This window comes from Neomonachus schauinslandi, chromosome 5 (assembly GCF_002201575.2).
Source record: "Neomonachus schauinslandi chromosome 5, ASM220157v2, whole genome shotgun sequence".
Taxonomy (NCBI): domain Eukaryota; kingdom Metazoa; phylum Chordata; class Mammalia; order Carnivora; family Phocidae; genus Neomonachus; species Neomonachus schauinslandi.
This window is the reverse complement of record NC_058407.1, coordinates 61130104-61149229: the sequence shown is the minus strand read 5'-3', so window position 1 is coordinate 61149229 and position 19126 is coordinate 61130104. Positions and strand designations below refer to the sequence as shown.

General features: G+C 43.0%; 1 protein-coding gene across 2 annotated transcripts; it reads right to left on the bottom strand.

Annotated features, from left to right (window-relative positions):
• Positions 1 to 12791: 12791 nt before the first annotated feature.
• On the bottom strand, positions 12792 to 18884 carry KRT5 (keratin 5). Of its 2 annotated transcripts, none has more exons than XM_044915404.1 (9): positions 18218 to 18884; positions 17460 to 17674; positions 16635 to 16695; positions 16429 to 16524; positions 15680 to 15853; positions 15178 to 15294; positions 14685 to 14905; positions 13929 to 13963; positions 12792 to 13468 (listed from the first exon to the last, which is right to left on the bottom strand). In XM_044915404.1, the coding sequence occupies exons 1-9, from the start codon at positions 18773 to 18775 to the stop codon at positions 13158 to 13160; spliced, it is 1788 nt and encodes a 595-aa protein (XP_044771339.1). In that variant the 5' UTR covers positions 18776 to 18884; the 3' UTR covers positions 12792 to 13157. The 2 variants fall into 2 exon arrangements, with proteins under 2 accessions (XP_044771339.1, XP_021542345.1); XM_021686670.2 differs by having other exon boundaries at positions 15178 to 15303; positions 15689 to 15853.
• Between the last annotated feature and the right edge of the window lie 242 nt (positions 18885 to 19126).

Here is a 19126-nt window from a genome sequence, read left to right as displayed (position 1 = left end):
GGTGGCTGATGCTTTGGCTCCTCATGGTGGATTTGCTAGACATGGTTCCTGAAGAGGAGAAGACTGAAGAAAGTGTGAGAGGCTGGAGGGTAGAGCTGAGAGGAGCAGATCAGTGAGATGAGCCTCCCAAGAGCAGTTTATATATGGTAGAAATGGGTTGGGCTCCGTCCTGGAAGGTGAGCTTGCAGATTGGGAAGGGCTGATCTTTACAAATAGTGAGATCAGCCCCAGCCTCTTAAAGGTATGAAGTGTGAAGATTGCTTCTTTGGCTTCCTTTAGTCATGGAGAAATTCTCCTGCCTTCTAGCCCTGGTCATCCCAACACAATAAGGCTGGATATGTATTCACTGAAGTCATGAGTTAGTCATGTTCTCAAACAAAGAAGAGAAGGAGCTGATCTGTGATAATTGTCCCTTCCTTCTGCTTACTCAGACACTCCTCTGTGTGCCCCCTTCCCACACAGGTTTTCACCTCTACCAGCACCACCCTTCCCATCAGGGTGGGACTGACTCTGAGTTCTTATAGGCATTTGCCCAAAGGCCTGAGCAAGAAGTGGCCTGCAGTGTTTTTCACCATGTTTGTACCTGTCCTTCTGGAACTCCTGGCTGTTCTTCCTGGTGGCCTGTGCATGGAAATGGGGGCTATTGGGGGGACATAATCGTCTTTTGAAAAGCAAAAGGACAAAAGAGTTGAGTTTTTACTCTGTGCAGTCAGCATTTGCTCTCTGTCCTGTGTGATAAAGCTGGCCAATGGCAGTTTCCTGAGAGGACAGGAGACATCACCAAAGGCCACTTGCTGGAGACCTGACTTCTGCACCTCCCTCCTCAGTGCTTGCTTCCCACTGATCTGTTATTATGCAAAATTTTCTTTCCAACTGGCCTCCACAGACACCTTTTTCTCTCCTGGTTTGGAATGTTCACTTAGAACTTAAGGAATCTAAAATGAGTAGGACATAAATCACTGAGGAATTCACTGAATTTTTATTTTAACAGACTTTGGTGCTTCTTAGGAATCAAGAAGCAGACACTTTAATGGGGTGTGTACATATAGAAACAGTGAATCATAAAAATGTGCCCTTACATGTGTGATTACGTCACAAATAAATTCCAAATTTCTCTTTCTAATCTCAGCACTTGAAATCTGAAATGGCTACACACCTCAGGGAAAGAGGGCTGTGAGTGAGTGTGGTGTTTGGCCTGGAGAGGAATGAGGTCCATTTTTCCCAGCCCACACATGAAGTCCTGAGCACCAGGAGCACTGAGAACAGTTACAGGCAGGCCGTTCTGTGAGAACACATGGGTAAATGGCAACCAGCGGAGGAAGGACAAACTTGCACATTAAGATGACCTGAGAAAAGCTCCTGTTACTATCTTAGAAATGTCCCATCTCTCCAGTGTTTTGGGGTGCCCAATATCCAGGAGGGCAGGTCATTTCCTGCCCAAAGGAGGTGCTCTCTAAGCATAGGGAAGAGATACCTTCTCAAGACAACAGAAACAGCTCCCTTCTTTCCACCCTGGTTGCACAATGACTGACCAAGAAATGTGCTTCCACCCACTTTTGGGAAAGAAGTGTTCTTTCCCATGGCATGACTTTCTGCTCTGTTCTACTGTCTTGGGATAGAGGCTCTGAGTTTGGCTAGATGATGCAGGAGGGGTAGGAAGGGTTGGTGAGTTAGGTGGGAGCAGCACACATTTCCCCCAGTATTTGTATCTATAGCTGCTTTCATAGTGCAATGGTGGAGTTGGGTAGTTGCCACTGAGAGGGTACGGCTTGCAAAACCTGAATGGTTTACTATGTGGCCCTTTAAAGAAAATGTATGTCAACCCCTGGTTAAGAGCATGGGCTCTGGAGACAGAGTGCTCAGACTCATAACTAGGCTCATGTGTGTCTTTTTGAAAAGTATTCATTTTTACGGCTGTAAAGTGGGGGTGAAAATAATACCTGCTTCTGGGCTTCCTTCCTGCCTTCCTCCATGACGGAAAAAATGCAAGGAGCACAGGTGAACCCCCGGGCCCTGGAACAAAGGCCTTCTTCATTCCAAAGCCATCAGACAACAGCACTGATTGGAGGCTGTCCTGGCAGAGGGAAGAGGCTGGGTTCGGCAGCCTGCTGGGGAGGAGGCCGGCTGTCATCGGCTTTACTCACATTGCTTGCTTTTAGTTTCTCTCACATAGTTGCCTGAACTATCACCCTTTGTTTGAATCTTGTTAGGAAGGTCTGGCCTTCTCCACCCTGCTCCTCTGGGAAAATATAACCACCATGGGACATGATTCAGGAACACTGGGGAGATTTCATTGGAGAAATCAATTCTTCTGACCATCCAGTGGGTCCCCACTGCCTGTGAGCACAGACCTCTCCTGAGTGTGGAAGCAGGAGCAGAGGGGCAGAAGACTGGACTCTAGAGGAGGAAAAGGACAGCTTAGCCCAGGACGGCAGGGTCAAAGTGGAATGTAGAAGAGAGGGCACTCTCTTCATGTCAGTAAAGGGGGAAACATCTGGTTAATGATGGATACATTGGGTAACTCCCCCCAATTCGGGATGGTTTGCAGTAATTCCTACCCAAAAATGCATCTCAAAATCATCTGACTCTTAGTATGAATATCCTAGGGAGCAAACATGCCTCAAACGTGCTCCTCTGAGATTTCTTGGCATTTAATGGCAACTTCCATCTGTTAATCTTTTGTAATCTCACTTTAAGCCTGGGGTTGGGATTAGTGACAGATCTTCGATGATGTGATGTGGGCCGGGAGCAAACAGTCAAGAAAGAATTCTTGAGATGTTTTCGGTGCAAAAAAGTGCTTTTATTGTAGCATGGGAACAGGACCCGTGGGCAGAAGGAGCTGCACTGGGGTCGTGAGGAGTAGCTGATTATATCCCTTCTAGTTAGTGGGGGCTAAGGATAGCGCGAGTCTCTAAGAAATTTGGAAGCAAGGCTTTCAGGACCATGAGGGGCTAGCCACCGCTAAGATAAGGTTATTTACTACTGCCTAGTAAAGCATCAGTCTTGAGACCCTTCAGCTGTGTATCAGTGGCACATATGCTCTGGAGGGTCATTGCCAAAATATCCTGGGGAGTGTTCGCAGCTACCAGGGAGAGTGACACTAACAAGAGCAAAGCTACAGGGGTAAAGCAATGAAGGAAGTCCTTGAAAGGGCTGTAGGACTGCTGCAATCTGTATACCTCAGGAATTCTGCCTGGAGTTTGCAGCCAAGTCTGGCCCTTGCTTCCTTTTTCTCCAATCAGTCAGTCCTCTGGCACAAGTCTGGGAACTAACGTAGAGAAGAAGACCTCAGGGGGACCTGATAAATTTAACCTCTTTCCCATTTTCCTCTGCCCTTTCCTCAGCTGCTTCCAGGAAACAGCCTGGATTTTTCCAAACAGGCACAGAAGAACATTCGGTACCGCTTCTAGCGTTTGGACCCAGTGGCGGAATCTGTTGACTGGGGATTCTAGACTCCATTCCCAGTTCCTTGCTTTCTTTCCCATCTCCACTATAGAAACTTGAAAAGTGAAACATTCTTTCTCTTAAAATTTTTAAGAAATTTATTAGATATAATTTATGTACAGTGAAATGCACAGATCTTAAGTAGGGAGTTCAATCAATTTTGACAAACTCATGTACTTCTGTAGCCCACACAATATCGAGATAGAGAACATTTCTATTACTCCAGGAAGTCTTGTTTCCTTTTCCTATAATCCCACTGCCTCCAGGCCATCACTGTTTTGAATTTTTCCACCCTGGATTAATGTGTTTATTTTAGAACTTTATATAAATGGAATCATACAGTATACACTTCAAAAATATATATTTATTAGTTATTATTTATATACATTTGTATATTATTTACATGTGTGTGTGTGTTTGGATTTTTTTACTCAGCAAAATATTTTTGAGATTCATCCAGATTGTTGTGATACGTCATTGTTGATTGATAGTTCAGTCTCTTTTATTGCTGAGTGATGTGCCATGGTATGAATATACCACAGTTTCTTTACCCATTCTGACTGATGGGTATTTCCAGTTTATTACCTACCATAAAATTGTTATGAACATACTTGTGAGGCTTTGTGTGGACATATGTTTTCAGTTAACACAAATAAATACCGGGAAATAGAACTGTTGCTTCAAGAGTAAATGTATGACCAGCCCAGCCAGGGACATCTCACCTTACCGTAAACACACACACACACACAAAACAAATTTTAGTTTTCCGAAATGATTGTGCCATTTTTAAAAATCTTTCATTTTTAGAGCAGTTTTAGGTTCATAGCAAAATTGAGCAGAAAGTACAGAGAGTTCGCATATACTCCCTGACCCCTCACATACATAGCCTCCCTCACTATCAACATCCCTCACCAGAGCGGTACATTAGTTACAGTTGATGAATCTATGCTGTTATAAACATCATGTGTAGGTTTTTGTATGGACATAAGTTTTCAGTTCATTTGGGTAAATACTGAGGAGTGTGATTGCTGGATAATATGGTAAGAGTATGTTTAGTATTGTAAGAAACCACCAAACTGTTTCCAACATGGCTGTACCATTTTGTATTCCCATTAACAAGGAGTTCTTGTTGCTCTATGTCCTCATCAGCATTTGGTGTTCTCAGAGTTTGGGATTTTCACTATTCTAAAAGATGCACAGTGATATCTCATTGTTTTAACTTGCATTTCCCTAACGACATGTGATGTGGACGTCTTTCCATGTGCTTATTTTCCATCTGTGTATCTTCTTTGGTCAGCTGTCTGTTAGGGTCTTTGACCTATTTTCTAATTGGGTTCTTTGTTTTCTTTTCTTTTCTTTTTTTTTAAGATTTATTTATTTATTTTCTGGGGGAGGGGCAGAGGGAGAGAGAATGTCAAACAGACTCCACACCAAGCACAGAGCCTGACATGGGGCTCAATCCCACGACCCTGAGCTGAAACCAAGAATCTGAAGCTTAACTGACTGTACCACCCAGGTGCCCCTGGGTTGTTAGTTTTCTTATTGTTGAGTTTTAAGAGCTCTTTATATTTCAGACAACAGTCTTTTTATTGGATGTGGTTTTTTGCAAATACTTTCTCGCAGTCTGTGGCTTGTCTTCTCATTCTCTTGACAGTGCCTTTTGCAAAGCAGAAGTTTTTAATTTTAATGAATCCAACTTATTAATTCTTCCTTTCATGAATCGTGCCTTTGGTATTGTTTCTAAAAAGTCATTGCCAAACCCAAGGTCATTAGGTTTTCTTCTATGTTGTCTTTTAGGGCTTATAGTTTTGCATTTTACATTAGGTTTATGATGCATTTTGAATTAATTTTTGTGAAAGGTGTAAGGTCTGTGTTTAGATTCATTTTTTGCATGTGGATGTCTGGTTGTTCCAGCACCATTTGTTGAAAAGATTGCCTCTCCATTCTATTGCTTTTGTTCTTTTGTCAAAGACTTGTTGACTATATTTGTGTAAGTCTACGTCTGGGCTCTCTATTCTATTCCATTGACCTATTGATCTATTCTTTCACCAATAACACACTGTCTTGATTACCATAGCATTATAGTAAGTCTTAAAGTTGGGTAGTGTCAGTCCTTTGGCTTTGTTCTTCTCCTTCAATATTGTATTAGCTATTCTGATTCTTTTGCCTCTCCATGCAAACTTTAGAATCAGTTTGTCAATATCCAAAAATAACTTGCTGTGATTTTGATTGAGATTTCATTGAATCTATAGATTAAGTTGGGGAAAAACTGACACCTTGACAATATTGAGTCTTCCTATTCATGAACATGGAATGTCTCTTCATTTATTTAGTCCTTTGATTTTGTTCATTAGAGCTTTATAGTTTTCCTCATATGGATCTTATACATATTTTGTTAGATTTATACCTAAGTAGGTCAGTTTGGGGACTGCTAATGTAAATGGAATTAGGTTTTTAATTTGAAATTTCAATTGTTCATTGATGGTATACAGCACAGCAATTGACTTTTATATATTAACTACATATCCTGCGGCCTTTCTATAATCACTTATTAATTCCAGGATTATTTTAGGTTTTCTACATAGACAATTAAGTCTTCTGTGAACAAAGATAATTTCATTTCTTTCTTCCTGGTCTGTATACTTTTTATTTCCTTTTCTTGTCTTGATGCATTAGCTAGGAACTCCAGTACAATCTGATCTTAGTGGGAAAGCTGCTAGTTTCTTGCCATTAACTGTGATGTTAGCTGTGGATTTTTTGTAGATGTGCTTTATCAAGATGAAGAAGTTACCCTCTATTTCTAGCTTGCTGAGAGTTTTAATCATAAACGGTATAGGATTCTGTCAAATGCTTTTTCTGCATCTACTGATAAAATTGTGTGATTTTTCTTCTATAGCCTGTTGATGTGATGGATTATAACCATTGATTTTTGGATGTTGGTCCAGCCTTATATATACCTAGAATAAATCCCACTTGGTCATGGTGTATAATTCTTTTCATACATTGTTGGATTCAATTTGTTAATATTTTTCTGAGGATTTTTTGAATCCATATTTATGAGAGATTTTGGTTTATAGTTTTCCTTTCTTATAATGTCTTTGTCTGGTTTGGTATTAGGGCAATGCTGGCCTCATAGAATGAGTTAAGTATTCTTTCTGCTTCTTTCTTCTAAATGACATTGTAGAGAATTGGTATAATTTTGTTTCATAGAATTCACTAGTGAATTCTTCTGAGCCTGATGGGTTTTTTTTCTTTTTTTTTGAAGGCTATGAATTATTGATTTGGTTTTCTTAATAGATAGAGGCTTGTTGAGATTGTCTATTCTTATGTGAATTTTGGCAGTTTGTGTCTTTCAAGAAATTGGCCCATTTTATTGAGGTTATCAAATTTGTGGGCATAGAGTTGTTCATAGTATTCTTTTATTATCTTTTAAAGGTCCATGGGATCCATAGTGATATTCATTCATTCATTTCTGATATTAGTAACTTGTGTCTTTTCTCTCTTTTTTTTTTTTCTTAGTCAGCCTGGCTAGAGGCATATTAATTTTATTGATTTTTTCAAAGAACCAGATTTTGGTTTCATTGATTTTTTTCTATCAATTTCTAGTTTTTATTTCATTTATTTCTGCTCTAGTTTTATTATTTATTTCCTTCTGCTTACTTTGGAATTAATTTGCTCTTCTATTTCTACTTACCAAAAATGGATGCTTAGATTATTGATTTTAGATGGCTCTTCTTTTCTAATGTATGCATTCAGTGTTATAAATTTCTTTCTAAGCACTGCTTTTGTAGCATACCACAAATTTTGATAAATTGTATTTTCACTTTCACTTAGTTCAAAATATTTTAAAAATTCTCCTGATATTTCTTATTTGACTCATATGTTATAGAAATGTGTTGTTTAATCTCCTCATAATTGGGGATTTTTCAGTAATCTTTCTGTTATTCATTTCTGATTTACTTCTGTTGTGGTTTGAGAGCATAGATTGTATGATTTCTAGTCTTTCTATCCTGCTGAATGTTCCATCTAAGCTTGAGTAGAATGTGTATTCTGCTGTTGTTGGATGAAATATTCTATAGATGTCTGTTATACCCAATTGATTGATGATGCTATTGAGTTCAATTATGTCCTTATTGATTTTCTGCCTACTAGATCTCTCCATTAATAATACAGGGGTGTTAAAATCTCTAGCTATAATAGTACAGTCACCTATTTCTCATTGCTATTCTATCAGTTTTTGCCTCATGTATTTTGATGCTCTGTTTTTGGATGCATACACATTAAGGACTGTTATATCTTCTTGGAGAATTTATCCCTTTATCATTAGGTAATGCCCCTCTTTATCCCTGATTATTTTCCTAGCTCTGAAGTCTGCTTTTTCTGAAGTTAATACAAATACTCCAACTTTATTTAATTAGTCTTAGTATGGTATATCCTTCCCCATCTCTTTACTCTTACTCTATATATGTCTTTATATTTAAGATGAATTTCTTGTATTCAAACTTACTTGGGTCTTGTGGTTTTGATACATTCTGATAATCTCTCTTTTAATTGGTGTATTTAGATTATTGACTCATGATTATTGATATAGTTGGATTAATATCTACCATATTTGTTACTCTTTTCTAGTCATTGCCCTTGGTAGAACTCCCAGAAGCAAAACTCACAAAATGTGGATGTCCCTCAAAAGTCCCCTTGAAGGTTCTTTAACTCTCAAAGTTATCCACACTGAGTCTCCAACGATCTTAATTACACTTCAGGTTTTTCTACCCAGTATTAGTTTAAAAATAATTACTAAAATCTCAAAACAGTGTTGGTTAGAGACTTTGTTTTGAAATGCCATTGACTAAAGATGAAATTGAAAGATGGTCCATGTTTCATTTCCTTACACCACACATAAAAATAGACTCAAAATGGATGAAAGACCTAAATGTGAGACAGGAATCCATTAAAATCCTTGAGGAGAACACAGGCAGCAACCTCGTCGACCTCAGCCACGGCAACTTTGTCCTAGAAACGTCGCCAAAGGCAAGGGAAGCAAGGGCAAAAATGAACTATTGGGACTTCATTAAGATAAAAGACTTTTGCACATCAAACAGTCAACAAAACAAAAAGACAACTGACAGAATGGGAGAAGATATTTGCAAATGACATATCAGACAAAGGGTTAGTATCCAAAATCTATAAAGAACTTATCAAACTCAACACCCAAAGAACAAATAATCCAATCAAGAAATGGTCAGAAGACATGAACAGACATTTCTGAAAAGAAGACATTCAAATGGCCAACAGACACATGAAAAAGTTTTCAAAATCACTCGGCATCAGGGAAATCCAAATCAAAACCTCAATGAGATACCACCTCACACCAGTCAGAATGGCTAAAATTAACAAGTCAGGAAACGACAGATGTTGGCGAGGATGCGGAGAAAGGCGAACCCTCCTACACTGTTGGTGGGAATGCAAGCTGGTGCAGCCACTCTGGAAAACAGTATGGGGGTTCCTCAAAAAGCTGAAAATAGAGCTACCCAATGACCCAGTAGTTGCACTACTGGGTATTTACCCCAAAGATACAAATGTAGTGATCCGAAGGGGTATGTGCACCCCAATGTTTATTGCAGCAATGTCCACAATAGCCAAACTGTGGAAAGAGCCAAGAATCCATTAACAGATGAATGGATAAAGAAGATGTGGTGTGTGTATATACATACATACATGTATACACACAATGGAATATTATGCAGCCATCAAAAAAACAAAATCTTGATATTTGCAACAATGTGGATGGAACTAGAGGGTATTATGCTAAGTGAAATAAGTCAATCAGAGAAGACAAGTATCATATGTTCTCTCTCATATGAGGAATTCTTAATCTCAGGAAACAAACTGAGGGTTGCTAGAGTGGTGGGGGGTGGGAGGCATGGAGTGGCTGGGTGATAGACATTGGGGAGGGTATGTGCTATGGTGAGCACAGTGAATTGTGTAAGACTGTTGAATCACAGACCTGTACCTCTGAAATCCAATGATTTTTATATTAATTTTCTACTAACTTTGATAAATTTACTTATTAATTCTAATAGTTTAGAGAATATTTTCATTTTCTACATACGTAATCATGTCATATGTGAATAACTGCAGCTTGTTTTCTTCCTTTCTAATCCTTAAGACGTTTATTTCTTTGTCTTGCCTTATCGCACTGGCATGATCTCCAGTATAATGTTGAATAGTTATGGTGATCACAGTTACCCTTGCCTCCTTCCTGGTCTCAGTGAGAAAGTTTTGATCATTCAGTATGATATTTGCTGTTTTGTGTGTGTGTGTGTGTGAGAGAGAGAGAGAGAGACCATTTGATTTCTCTCCTTTTGTTCTGTTAACATGTGTATTATATAATTGTGGGGTTTTTTAAATGTTGAATCACCCTACTGTAATGATATTTGACAATTTCTAAGCCCTATTCCTACTTCTTCCCCTCTTCCCACATCTGAGAAAACTGATAAGAAAGCCTGGGTGTTCCCTCCTTTGTGATTAGTGATAACTTCAAGCCATGTGTGGGAATCCTCAGCCTGGCCTCACCCATAATCACCATAAAAAACCCTACTCCATCTCCATTTCCTGCTCTTCCAAGCCATAATTGGATCAGCTTGGGAGGCCTTCCCCTCTCTCCCCAGAAGGCCTTATTATGTGAGTAATATATTTTCATACCATCTTGGTGTGTGTGTATACTGTCATCAGTCTCAATAGTTGAAACAAATTTTGAGTGGAGATCCATCCTGCCTCTGTAGGGGGGCCACAATAATTGTTACTGTGAGCAGGTGGTCTAGATGATGACTGTTACCACTGAGGTCTTTCTTTTCTTGCTTTACCTTGTAATATAGCTCTGCTGTGTATTTGTGAGCATTCAGTTTGAGCTACCGCTTTCTATCTAGTAGGTTCTTTGAGTTGTGCTGCCACCTGCTCTCAAACTTGCATTCTGAGCTATACTGCTTTGTGTTACATTTACTGAGTTCTACTAAGGCATCTGATATAAACTTAACTGACCTTTGTCAGAAGTGTCAATAATTGTCATTTAGAGACAAGAGTATGGGGCTGGGGTCCTCCTTAAAATGACAGTGGGTCATGCTGTCAGCCCAGACCTATCTGTGCGTCTCATATTGAACTGTGTTTCTTGATTCTCCCATAAACAAAGACTGATGCTAAGATCATGAGAATGACTCTTAGCCTGTGACCATTTAGTGTGTGTCTCAAGCAGGTGTTGGTCTCCATTCTGTGAAGTGCTCAAGGGAAAGATTGATAACCTGTGCAATATATGGTCCCATCAGATGATCACTTATGTGGAGAAAGAGCAGTTACTATGTGGCTTGCTAAGGCCACACTCTGAAAAGCAGCTGGTTTATCAGGACCCTGCAAAATGCCTTTGCTGCTGCTGCTGCTACTCGCCATGCCTTTGTTGCCAAAAGAGATCCTCATCTTCAGGGCTATAGGGGAAAACACATATGCTACAGCTGTGACACAACTAAGAGGTTAATTCAACTATGTCCATGAGGGAGGCCCTAAACCCTGATGATACCAACTTGAGGCTCTCTGGAAGAAGACATTTATAGATTTGAACAAGGTGGAGAATAATCCCTCTCTCCCCCAAGTATATTTAATAAACACAACAAAGGAAAAGAGAGAGAATGGGAGGGAGAAAATAAGGAAGGGAGGAAGGGAAGGAACAAAGGAAGGAAGGAAAGAAGAGAAAGAGAAAGGAAAAGAAGAAGATAAAGAAGAAAGAGAAGAGAAAAGAAAGAAAGGAACGAAAGAACAAAATCTGGAAACAGAGGAAATAAAGAACTGAAACACAATCTGATGTAACTGGAAATTCAGTTTACTGAAAGAATTCATACATCAAAGAGATTTTAAAAAGGCATGGATTGGCTTTGTGCTTCTAGCATATAAGTTCTGAATTAACTTTAACATCTGAAATACACTAACTGGCAAGTCTTCATGGCTTTAATCCATACTGAAGGTCAAATTACACTTCTGCCTGGGATCTCACTAAATGTAAACAAGGTACCCCTAATCTTGGGGGAGTTTTTGAACCCAAAATAGAGAACAGACAGGTATGCCTCACCTTAATTATCAGAGCTATTAACTTGCCTAAATTTCATCCTATGGCCCCCTAAAACATCTCACAGTGGTCATGAACACTCAAAACCAATAAGTAACAAACTAAAATTAAGTCCTTGACACTTACACATTGGCTTTCTAAAATTGGACCCCATAGACCTTCCCCTAGTTAAAATAGTTAAAAAAAAAATAGTTAATATGCCCCAATGTAAATTAGAACAGGGCCTTCAAAGATGAAACCCATTATATGGGATCTGTTTAGAGAAGGGGGATTATGCTCACTGTTTCTCCATTCAACAACCAATTTGGCTTGGTTTTAAACTTGGAAAGAATAAAAGTATCTCACAGTGGATTACCACAGGCTTAATCTGATGGTCACACCCATTAAGGCCCCTTCCCAATACTAATGAAATTGCTGACTCTACCCAATCAGCAACTGGTAAATACTTTGCTTTCATGAATTTGGCTAACAATATTCTGTTCGATACCCATTCCCACAGCCTTTCAGTCACAGTTTGCCTTCACCCCTAAAGGGGCACAATACATCTTTAACTCAGATGCTCAGGGAATGCCTCCATAATCTTGCCATTGCACACAATCTTTGCAGGCAAGATCTTGAATGCCTGGACTTTCTCCAGGAGCACAGGTATGACATTACACTGGTGAATCCTCCTCCAAAGAGATTCACTGGACACACTCATTCAGGACATGCAAATACAAAGGAGCTCACAAAGAGGCTAGGCCACTTCTCCACACCCAGTACAAATTCCTGCTACCTCAGTTAAATACCTGAAATTATCTGGTAATCTGAAGGTCACCCTGACACTGTCAAGAAACAGCTACTGACCTGCTTGGCACCCACAATACTAGAACAGGCCTAACATCTTTTAGGCTTTTTTTGAGCTCTGAAGGTAACATATTCCTTATTTACAATTTTTACTTAAGCCCATTTATGCTATTACTTGCAAATCAGCCCACCATGAATGGGGCCCCTCTCCAACAAGAGGCTCTAAAATCTGTCCAAATTACAGTCCAGACACTCCTTCATTCTAGAGGTTTTAGCAGCATCTTTTCATGCCTCTTGGAGTCTCTGGACTGCCCACGTTGGCCACTTTGCCTTCAAGATCATTCCATTCTCCCCAGGAATCATCAGAGGAACCAATCACATCTGGACAGATTGACCCTCATGGGGTCTCTAGGCTGGTTGTAGACCTTGAAAAAATAATTCTTCACAACAGTTTATATTATAAAAGCATTTTTATTGAACACACTCTGGAGGTAGTCAGAACCAGAACAAAATTTGGGATTTGGATGGGGACCCTGTTCTGAAAGCTTAGATACCAGAAAACTTTGGATTCTTCTCTCATCCAGGATTGTGCTATAGAGACCTAAAGGCTGATTTGAAGCAGAACATAGAATCACAACATGGGAGACTAGAGACCGGGGATTAGACCCTTCCAGGAACCAAGAATGCTGCTCTGCAATACATTGGTCTAGACCACACTCCAGAAAAAGAAAACTTGGCTTGGGCAACTGCCTGGAAGAGGCAGTCACCACAGGCTGGGTTGCTGCGCTTGGGAGGCAGTGTGACTTGCAGCAGGCTCTTAGCTCTTGAAGCTCTTCCGGGAAGAGGAGGTGGTGGAGACAAACTTGACACTGGAGCTACTGCCCCCACCACTGCCAAAGCCCATCCCCATGCTTCGGCCACTGCCCGCACTGAAGCCAGAGCCCCCCACACTGAACCCGCTGCCCAGGCCGGCACCTCCACTGCTGCTGGAGTAGTAGCTTCCACCGCCACCTCCGCCAAGACCACCACCAAGACCACCGCCAAGGCCACCGCCAAGACCTCCACTGAGGCCACCACCAAAGCCACTGCCACCGCCGTAGGCAGAGGACATGTTGTTTGTGATGACAGCTGCAGAGAAAGGAGGGAGGACTTGGTGAGACCAGTGTGCTAGATTGATCCTACACGTCCCAGTTATTTGATCCCACTAGTGTTAACACTGTCCCTGGCCTCTTTCACAGAGGAGCAAAGAGGCTCGGGACTATGCCATTTAGTTAAGGTCCCTAAAAGAAGGTTGGTGAGCTTAGAAGGCAAGGGATGGTGCTAAGTCCTCAGGAGGTAGGGTCAACAAGGGGAGAGTGTACAGGATGTATGGGATACTGGGCCTACGCTTTAAGAAATAAGACATGAGCCATGTTGGTTCATGTCTCAATCTGTGCTCTTTCCCCTCCACCACCTCCTTCTCTTTAAATATATTAAAAAACCATATGTTGGGATGGGAGTTTCTGGTATGTAGAAACAACAGGATTCTGAGTTGGCACCAAATACCCCATATTATTATCATTGTGAAGGTCTGTTCAAAGTTACTTACAAATGTTGACTGGTCCAACTCCTTCTCCACTCAGTCTAAAATGGGAAAAATTAAAGTAAGAGTTAAAAACTCCCCAAAAGACAGTACTAGTCATGTTTAGAGCTTGTTCTACAAGCAAGGAGCCTGCATGCCCCAAAGCTGCTTACGTTAGAGAAAGAGATAGCCCTCTAGAGTGACTTCCCAATGAAGGGGAGTGTTGGCCTGTTTGACCTAGAAACAGGTTATTGGAAGAAGATTGCAATTCACATTCTCCTCCACCCATTATCAGAAAGCATGAGTAAGAGGCTGTGGGAACTCTGAATATGTATGAAGCAGTTTTGGCCTGGTAGGAGCTTACATGCTCTGAGGGAATTTGGCATGGACAGAAATACTTCTAAGGAAGGACGCAATGGGTAGTGTCAGAAGATTGCAGAAAATGGAGTAGTTTGGGAATCCAAAGGCAAGTGAATTTAACTCAGCTGGAGTAATCATGAAAGGCTTTCTGAAGGAAGTGGTACTTGAAGAGTGGGGAAGACATTTGTTGAATTGCTTGAAGGAGAGGAATTTGGTGGTGGGAACAGGGTCAGAAAAGTGAGTTGGGGCCACATTGTGTAGGTCAGCTGTATGCCTAGGTGTCAGATTGAAACTGGATTAGTGAAGAATAATTATTATGTACAAATAGTGGTCACTTGTGTGTGTGATGGAGTGGAGAAGAAGCTCCATTTTATTAAATGTGAGGCCATCCTGGGCTTGTGAAGTCAGCCATCTGTTGCCCACCTGCACTCCTCGCCCTCCAGCAGCTTCCTGTAGGTGGCAATCTCCACATCCAGGGCCAGCTTGGTGTTCATCAGCTCCTGGTACTCCCTCAGCAGCCGAGCCATGTCCTGCTTGGCCTTCTGCAGGGCGTCCTCCAGCTCAGCCAGCTTGTTCTTGGCATCCTTGAGGGCCAGCTCCCCACGCTGTTCGGCATCAGCGATGGCGTTCTGCAGGTTGGCGCACTACAGAGGGAAAGAAGTGAGTGGGAACCCTTTAGTAGCTGACCTAGGCCTGAAGTGTCTCTTTCTGGGATTCCGGGGAGAAGCCAGTACATTTGTCCTGGTCACTGTGGATGGTGGAACACTGAAATGCTGGTACTTGCTCCAGCTCTGGGGTGTGTGTGTGTGTGTGTGTGTGTGTGTGTGTATGTGTTTATAAAAAGTAAAACAAGACAAAACAGGTGTCCCTTTCAGAGCTCAGGCCCCTTCCTTGCCTTCTTGTGACCTCTCCCTACCTGCTTCTTGACATTGTCAATCTCGGCTCTCAGCCTCTGGATCATCCGGTTCATCTCAGAGATCTCTTGCTTGGTGTTGCGGAGATCATCCCCATGCCGGCCCGCTGTCTGCTGCAGCTCTTCATACTGAGGTCACCAGAAAAGAGGAAAGACCCCATTTATTTGAGAATGGAAACACTTTCTCAAAGCTCACAGGCAGGAGCTACCAAGAGGTGGCAAGTAGTGTTATCTGAGGCCTGGAGCTGGTTTCAGCTTTGTCCAAGTGGACCTGATCTTAGATAATTTTCCCTTTAGTGCTTTTGTTTTCATAGAGACCCAGGTGTGGGATTCAGAATGAGATTCTCCTTAAGGTTCTTGAAATTATGTGGCAAATGTATGCATGACTGTTCCCATTAAGTCACCCCACGAGGCCTCAGCAAGTTTCAGGAGCCCCATCCTTAGCATTTTGTCAATGGCCTGGAATCCTAGACATGTGTCCATCCCTTCACTCAGTATTTGCCACAGCACCCACCTTGGTCTGGTACCAGGACTCGGCTTCCGTCCGGCTGCGGTTGGCAATCTCCTCGTACTGGGCCTTGACCTCAGAGATGATGCTGTCCAGGTCCAGGGAACGGTTGTTGTCCATGGACAGCACCACGGACGTGTCTGAGACGTGCGTCTGCATCTGGGACAGCTCCTGTGGGGAGATTTGAAGTCAGTCATTCTGTGTTATTTAATGTTGGGTCCATTCAAATCTTCTACCCATTGTGGTATGTCAACTTGAGAAAAGAAATAATAACCACCTACATCAAAAATTAAGTTAATAAACAATCCAGATCATGACTCAATCTAATTTTTAAAAAACTTTAACAACTTTGAACCTCCAAGAAACCCCTATCATGTAACCTCTCAGACTCGCATCTTCTTGGGCCATAACTTATTTTAAAATAGTCTAGCTGCATGGACTGTGTGCTGGGAGAAAACAGGGAGGGGATGCCACTCCAAAAAGGAAAGGTGGCCAGAAAAGGTGTGCCTTTAGTAAAGCACTCCAAACCTCACTCTACAAAATGACTGTTGAAGAGATCTTTTACTTTAAATTTGACTTTCTTTTTTTAAAGTGTTGGCTTCATAAGTAATAAAGTATGAGTAGTACCAAAGGGGGAGGAGAGAAAGAGGTGTGCACAGCTTAGGAACCACCGAAGTCAGTCCTGGAGCCCCTAATTCCTGGTGCTGGCCCATGTCTCTAGGTCCCAAATAGAAGACATTTCTTACCGCCTCAAAGAACATCTTCATGAAGTTGATCTCATCCATCAGGGCATCAACCTTGGCCTCTAGCTCCACCTTGTTCATGTAGGCAGCGTCCACATCCTAGAGAAACAGGGATGGTTGGCACTGCATCCGATTTTTACCCTGACTTAAATGAACGACACCTTAAGACAGCATAGCCATGGGCTATGGGTTGTCTCCTACCCACACACCTTCTTCAGCATCACAAACTCATTCTCAGCAGTGGTACGCTTGTTGATTTCATCTTCATACCTGGTTGTAAAAAGGGTAGGAAGTGCTGATCAGAGGATGAGGTGCAGGTGGGGCCTGGGATCTTTATTGCATGAAGACCACTGTGAGCCTGCCTTCCCGCTGGGAAGGGTCTTCTCACATCATACAGGCAGAGAGGGAGGGAGCACTGGTAGTGTGAGCCCCTGGGCAAGGTCCTCATCCATAAGGACATTGGTTTTTTCTGTAACTGCCCACCAGATAATCATTATGTTATTGCTATCATTCAGTTGCTTCAGGAATATTCCCATAAAGAAGCTGTGTTATTTCTTCCCCACTCCACATCTAGTCAAGTTCCCTAGTGTTTTTTTCATCACAGCCTTGTGAAAAAAAAACAAACAAAAAACTACCAACCCAGCTGCTGCTCCATAAGGACTAAAGAAATTATTTGAGCCACTAAGTTGGGTTTGGGGAAAATCCATCAGAGAGCCCATGCTGTGGACTTCAAGTACACTGGGGGAAAAAGCCCCAAAGAGCAAGGATTACATGATGGCTCATTTCACCAGGTGGTACCAAGGGCACTGAGCCTGTTGCTCTGGCTGGTGGCTAAGTGCTGGTGGTACCAAGGGACTGAGCTTGGGGCTGGTACTTTCTAAACATGGACAGGATATTTTTTTCCAGTACTTTAGGTATCCATGGAATGTACATGCGTCTAGCCCGTGGGGAAGGCATAAGTGGCAGCCTGGTTATAAAGTACATCTGGTGCCAAGAAGACATCACCCGCCCCATCTCTGCTCCCTGTGACCCACTTGTTCTTGAAGTCCTCCACCAGGTCCTGCATGTTCCTCAGCTCCGAGTCCAGGCGGCCCCTCTCCCCCAGGATGCTGTCCAGCTGTCTCCTGAGGTTGTTGATGTACTGCTCAAACAAGGGCTCCAGGTTCTGCCTTACGGTCTTGGTGCCCTGCTCCTGGAGCAGAGTCCACTTGGTGTCCAGGACCTTGTTCTGCTGCTCCAGGAACCGCACCTGGAGAGGGCAGAGTTTGAAGGTGGAGAAACTTGAATTTCATGTTTCGATGATCAATTCACCGGTTTTCCTCCCATTTCATGCTGGTCCCCTACACCTCTCCATGCAGTGCCTGGTCCTGGGCCCCAGGAGTGGAGGTCCAGAATGAGGTGCTTGCCCTCACTCCTCTATGGGAGACAGGACACCCAGACTGCACTGGACACAGCTGGGCAGCTGTGAAGATACTCAGGCTACTGCCCAATGAACTCCTCTACCTTTCTATTCAGTCAGCCCTGTTACAGGAAGCACAGAGCTCTTCTCTTGGCCCCACAGTCAAGGAGCCTGTATGAGGTCATCTCTGAAGGGGAAGAGTAAGACCCTCTCTTCTAAGCGGCCAACAAAGTGGTCTAACTAAGAAAATGGGCCACAAATCCAGGACACAGAAAAAACTATAACGGCCAACTATGAAGGTATTTGCACAAAGTCAGAAAACCTCCCTTCTTCCCACTTTCTTTGGCATTTACTCCACACTCATGGTGGTTTTTCACAAAGGATCCCACTCACCTTGTCGATGAACGAGGCGAACTTGTTGTTGAGGGTCTTGATCTGCTCCCGCTCTTCAGTCCGCACCCGCTGGATGGCGGGGTCGATTTGCAGGTTGAGGGGAGTCAGGAGGCTCTGGTTGACAGTGACCTCTTGGATGCCTCCGGGGGGGCACACGGGGAAGCCAGGACCACCGAAGCCTCCTCCAAAGCCAGTGCCGCCGCCAAGCCCAAAGCCTCCACCAGCTCCACTGCCAAAACCAAATCCACTCCCAGCTCCACCTCCGAAGCCATAGCCGCCTCCGGCACCAGCACCTGCACCAAATCGGTTCCTGAAGCTGCCACCACTAGTGCTGATGGAGATCCTCTTGGAGCCTCCCAGGTTGTAGAGGCTCCGGCTGCCATAGCCACCTGCTCCGCAGGCACCCCCTAGGCTGACCCTGCCAAAGCCGCCACCGCCACCCCCGGACCGGGACACGGAGGTGAAGCTGGTGCGGGAGACAGACGGGGTAATGGCAGAGGCAGCGCTGAAGCTACGGCTGCCTCCACTCCGGAAGGATACACTCGACTGGCGAGACATGATGGCTTGTTCCTGGTGGAGCAAGAGTACCGGGCACTAGGGGTTGGGAAGTGCTGGAGAGAACAGAGCTCAGCAGGACGCAGAAGGTGGCTCTGTTACCCAGGAACTGCAATCCCCCCTTTTTATTCTCTAGAACTGGGCTGGGCGGGAGAGCTGTCGAGCTGTGAATGATTAAGTGGGCTGGGCATGCCTGGGGGGCAGCCGTGAGCTCACCATCACACCTGCACAGTGGTGTGGGGTGCAAAAGCTTGCTTCCTGGCAGGCTGCGCTCAGTTAGGAATAACCTTGCCTTACAGCGCTGATGTCCTGGCAGAAAGTTGGCGATGCTGCCAGCCAGTCTCTCTTCACCAT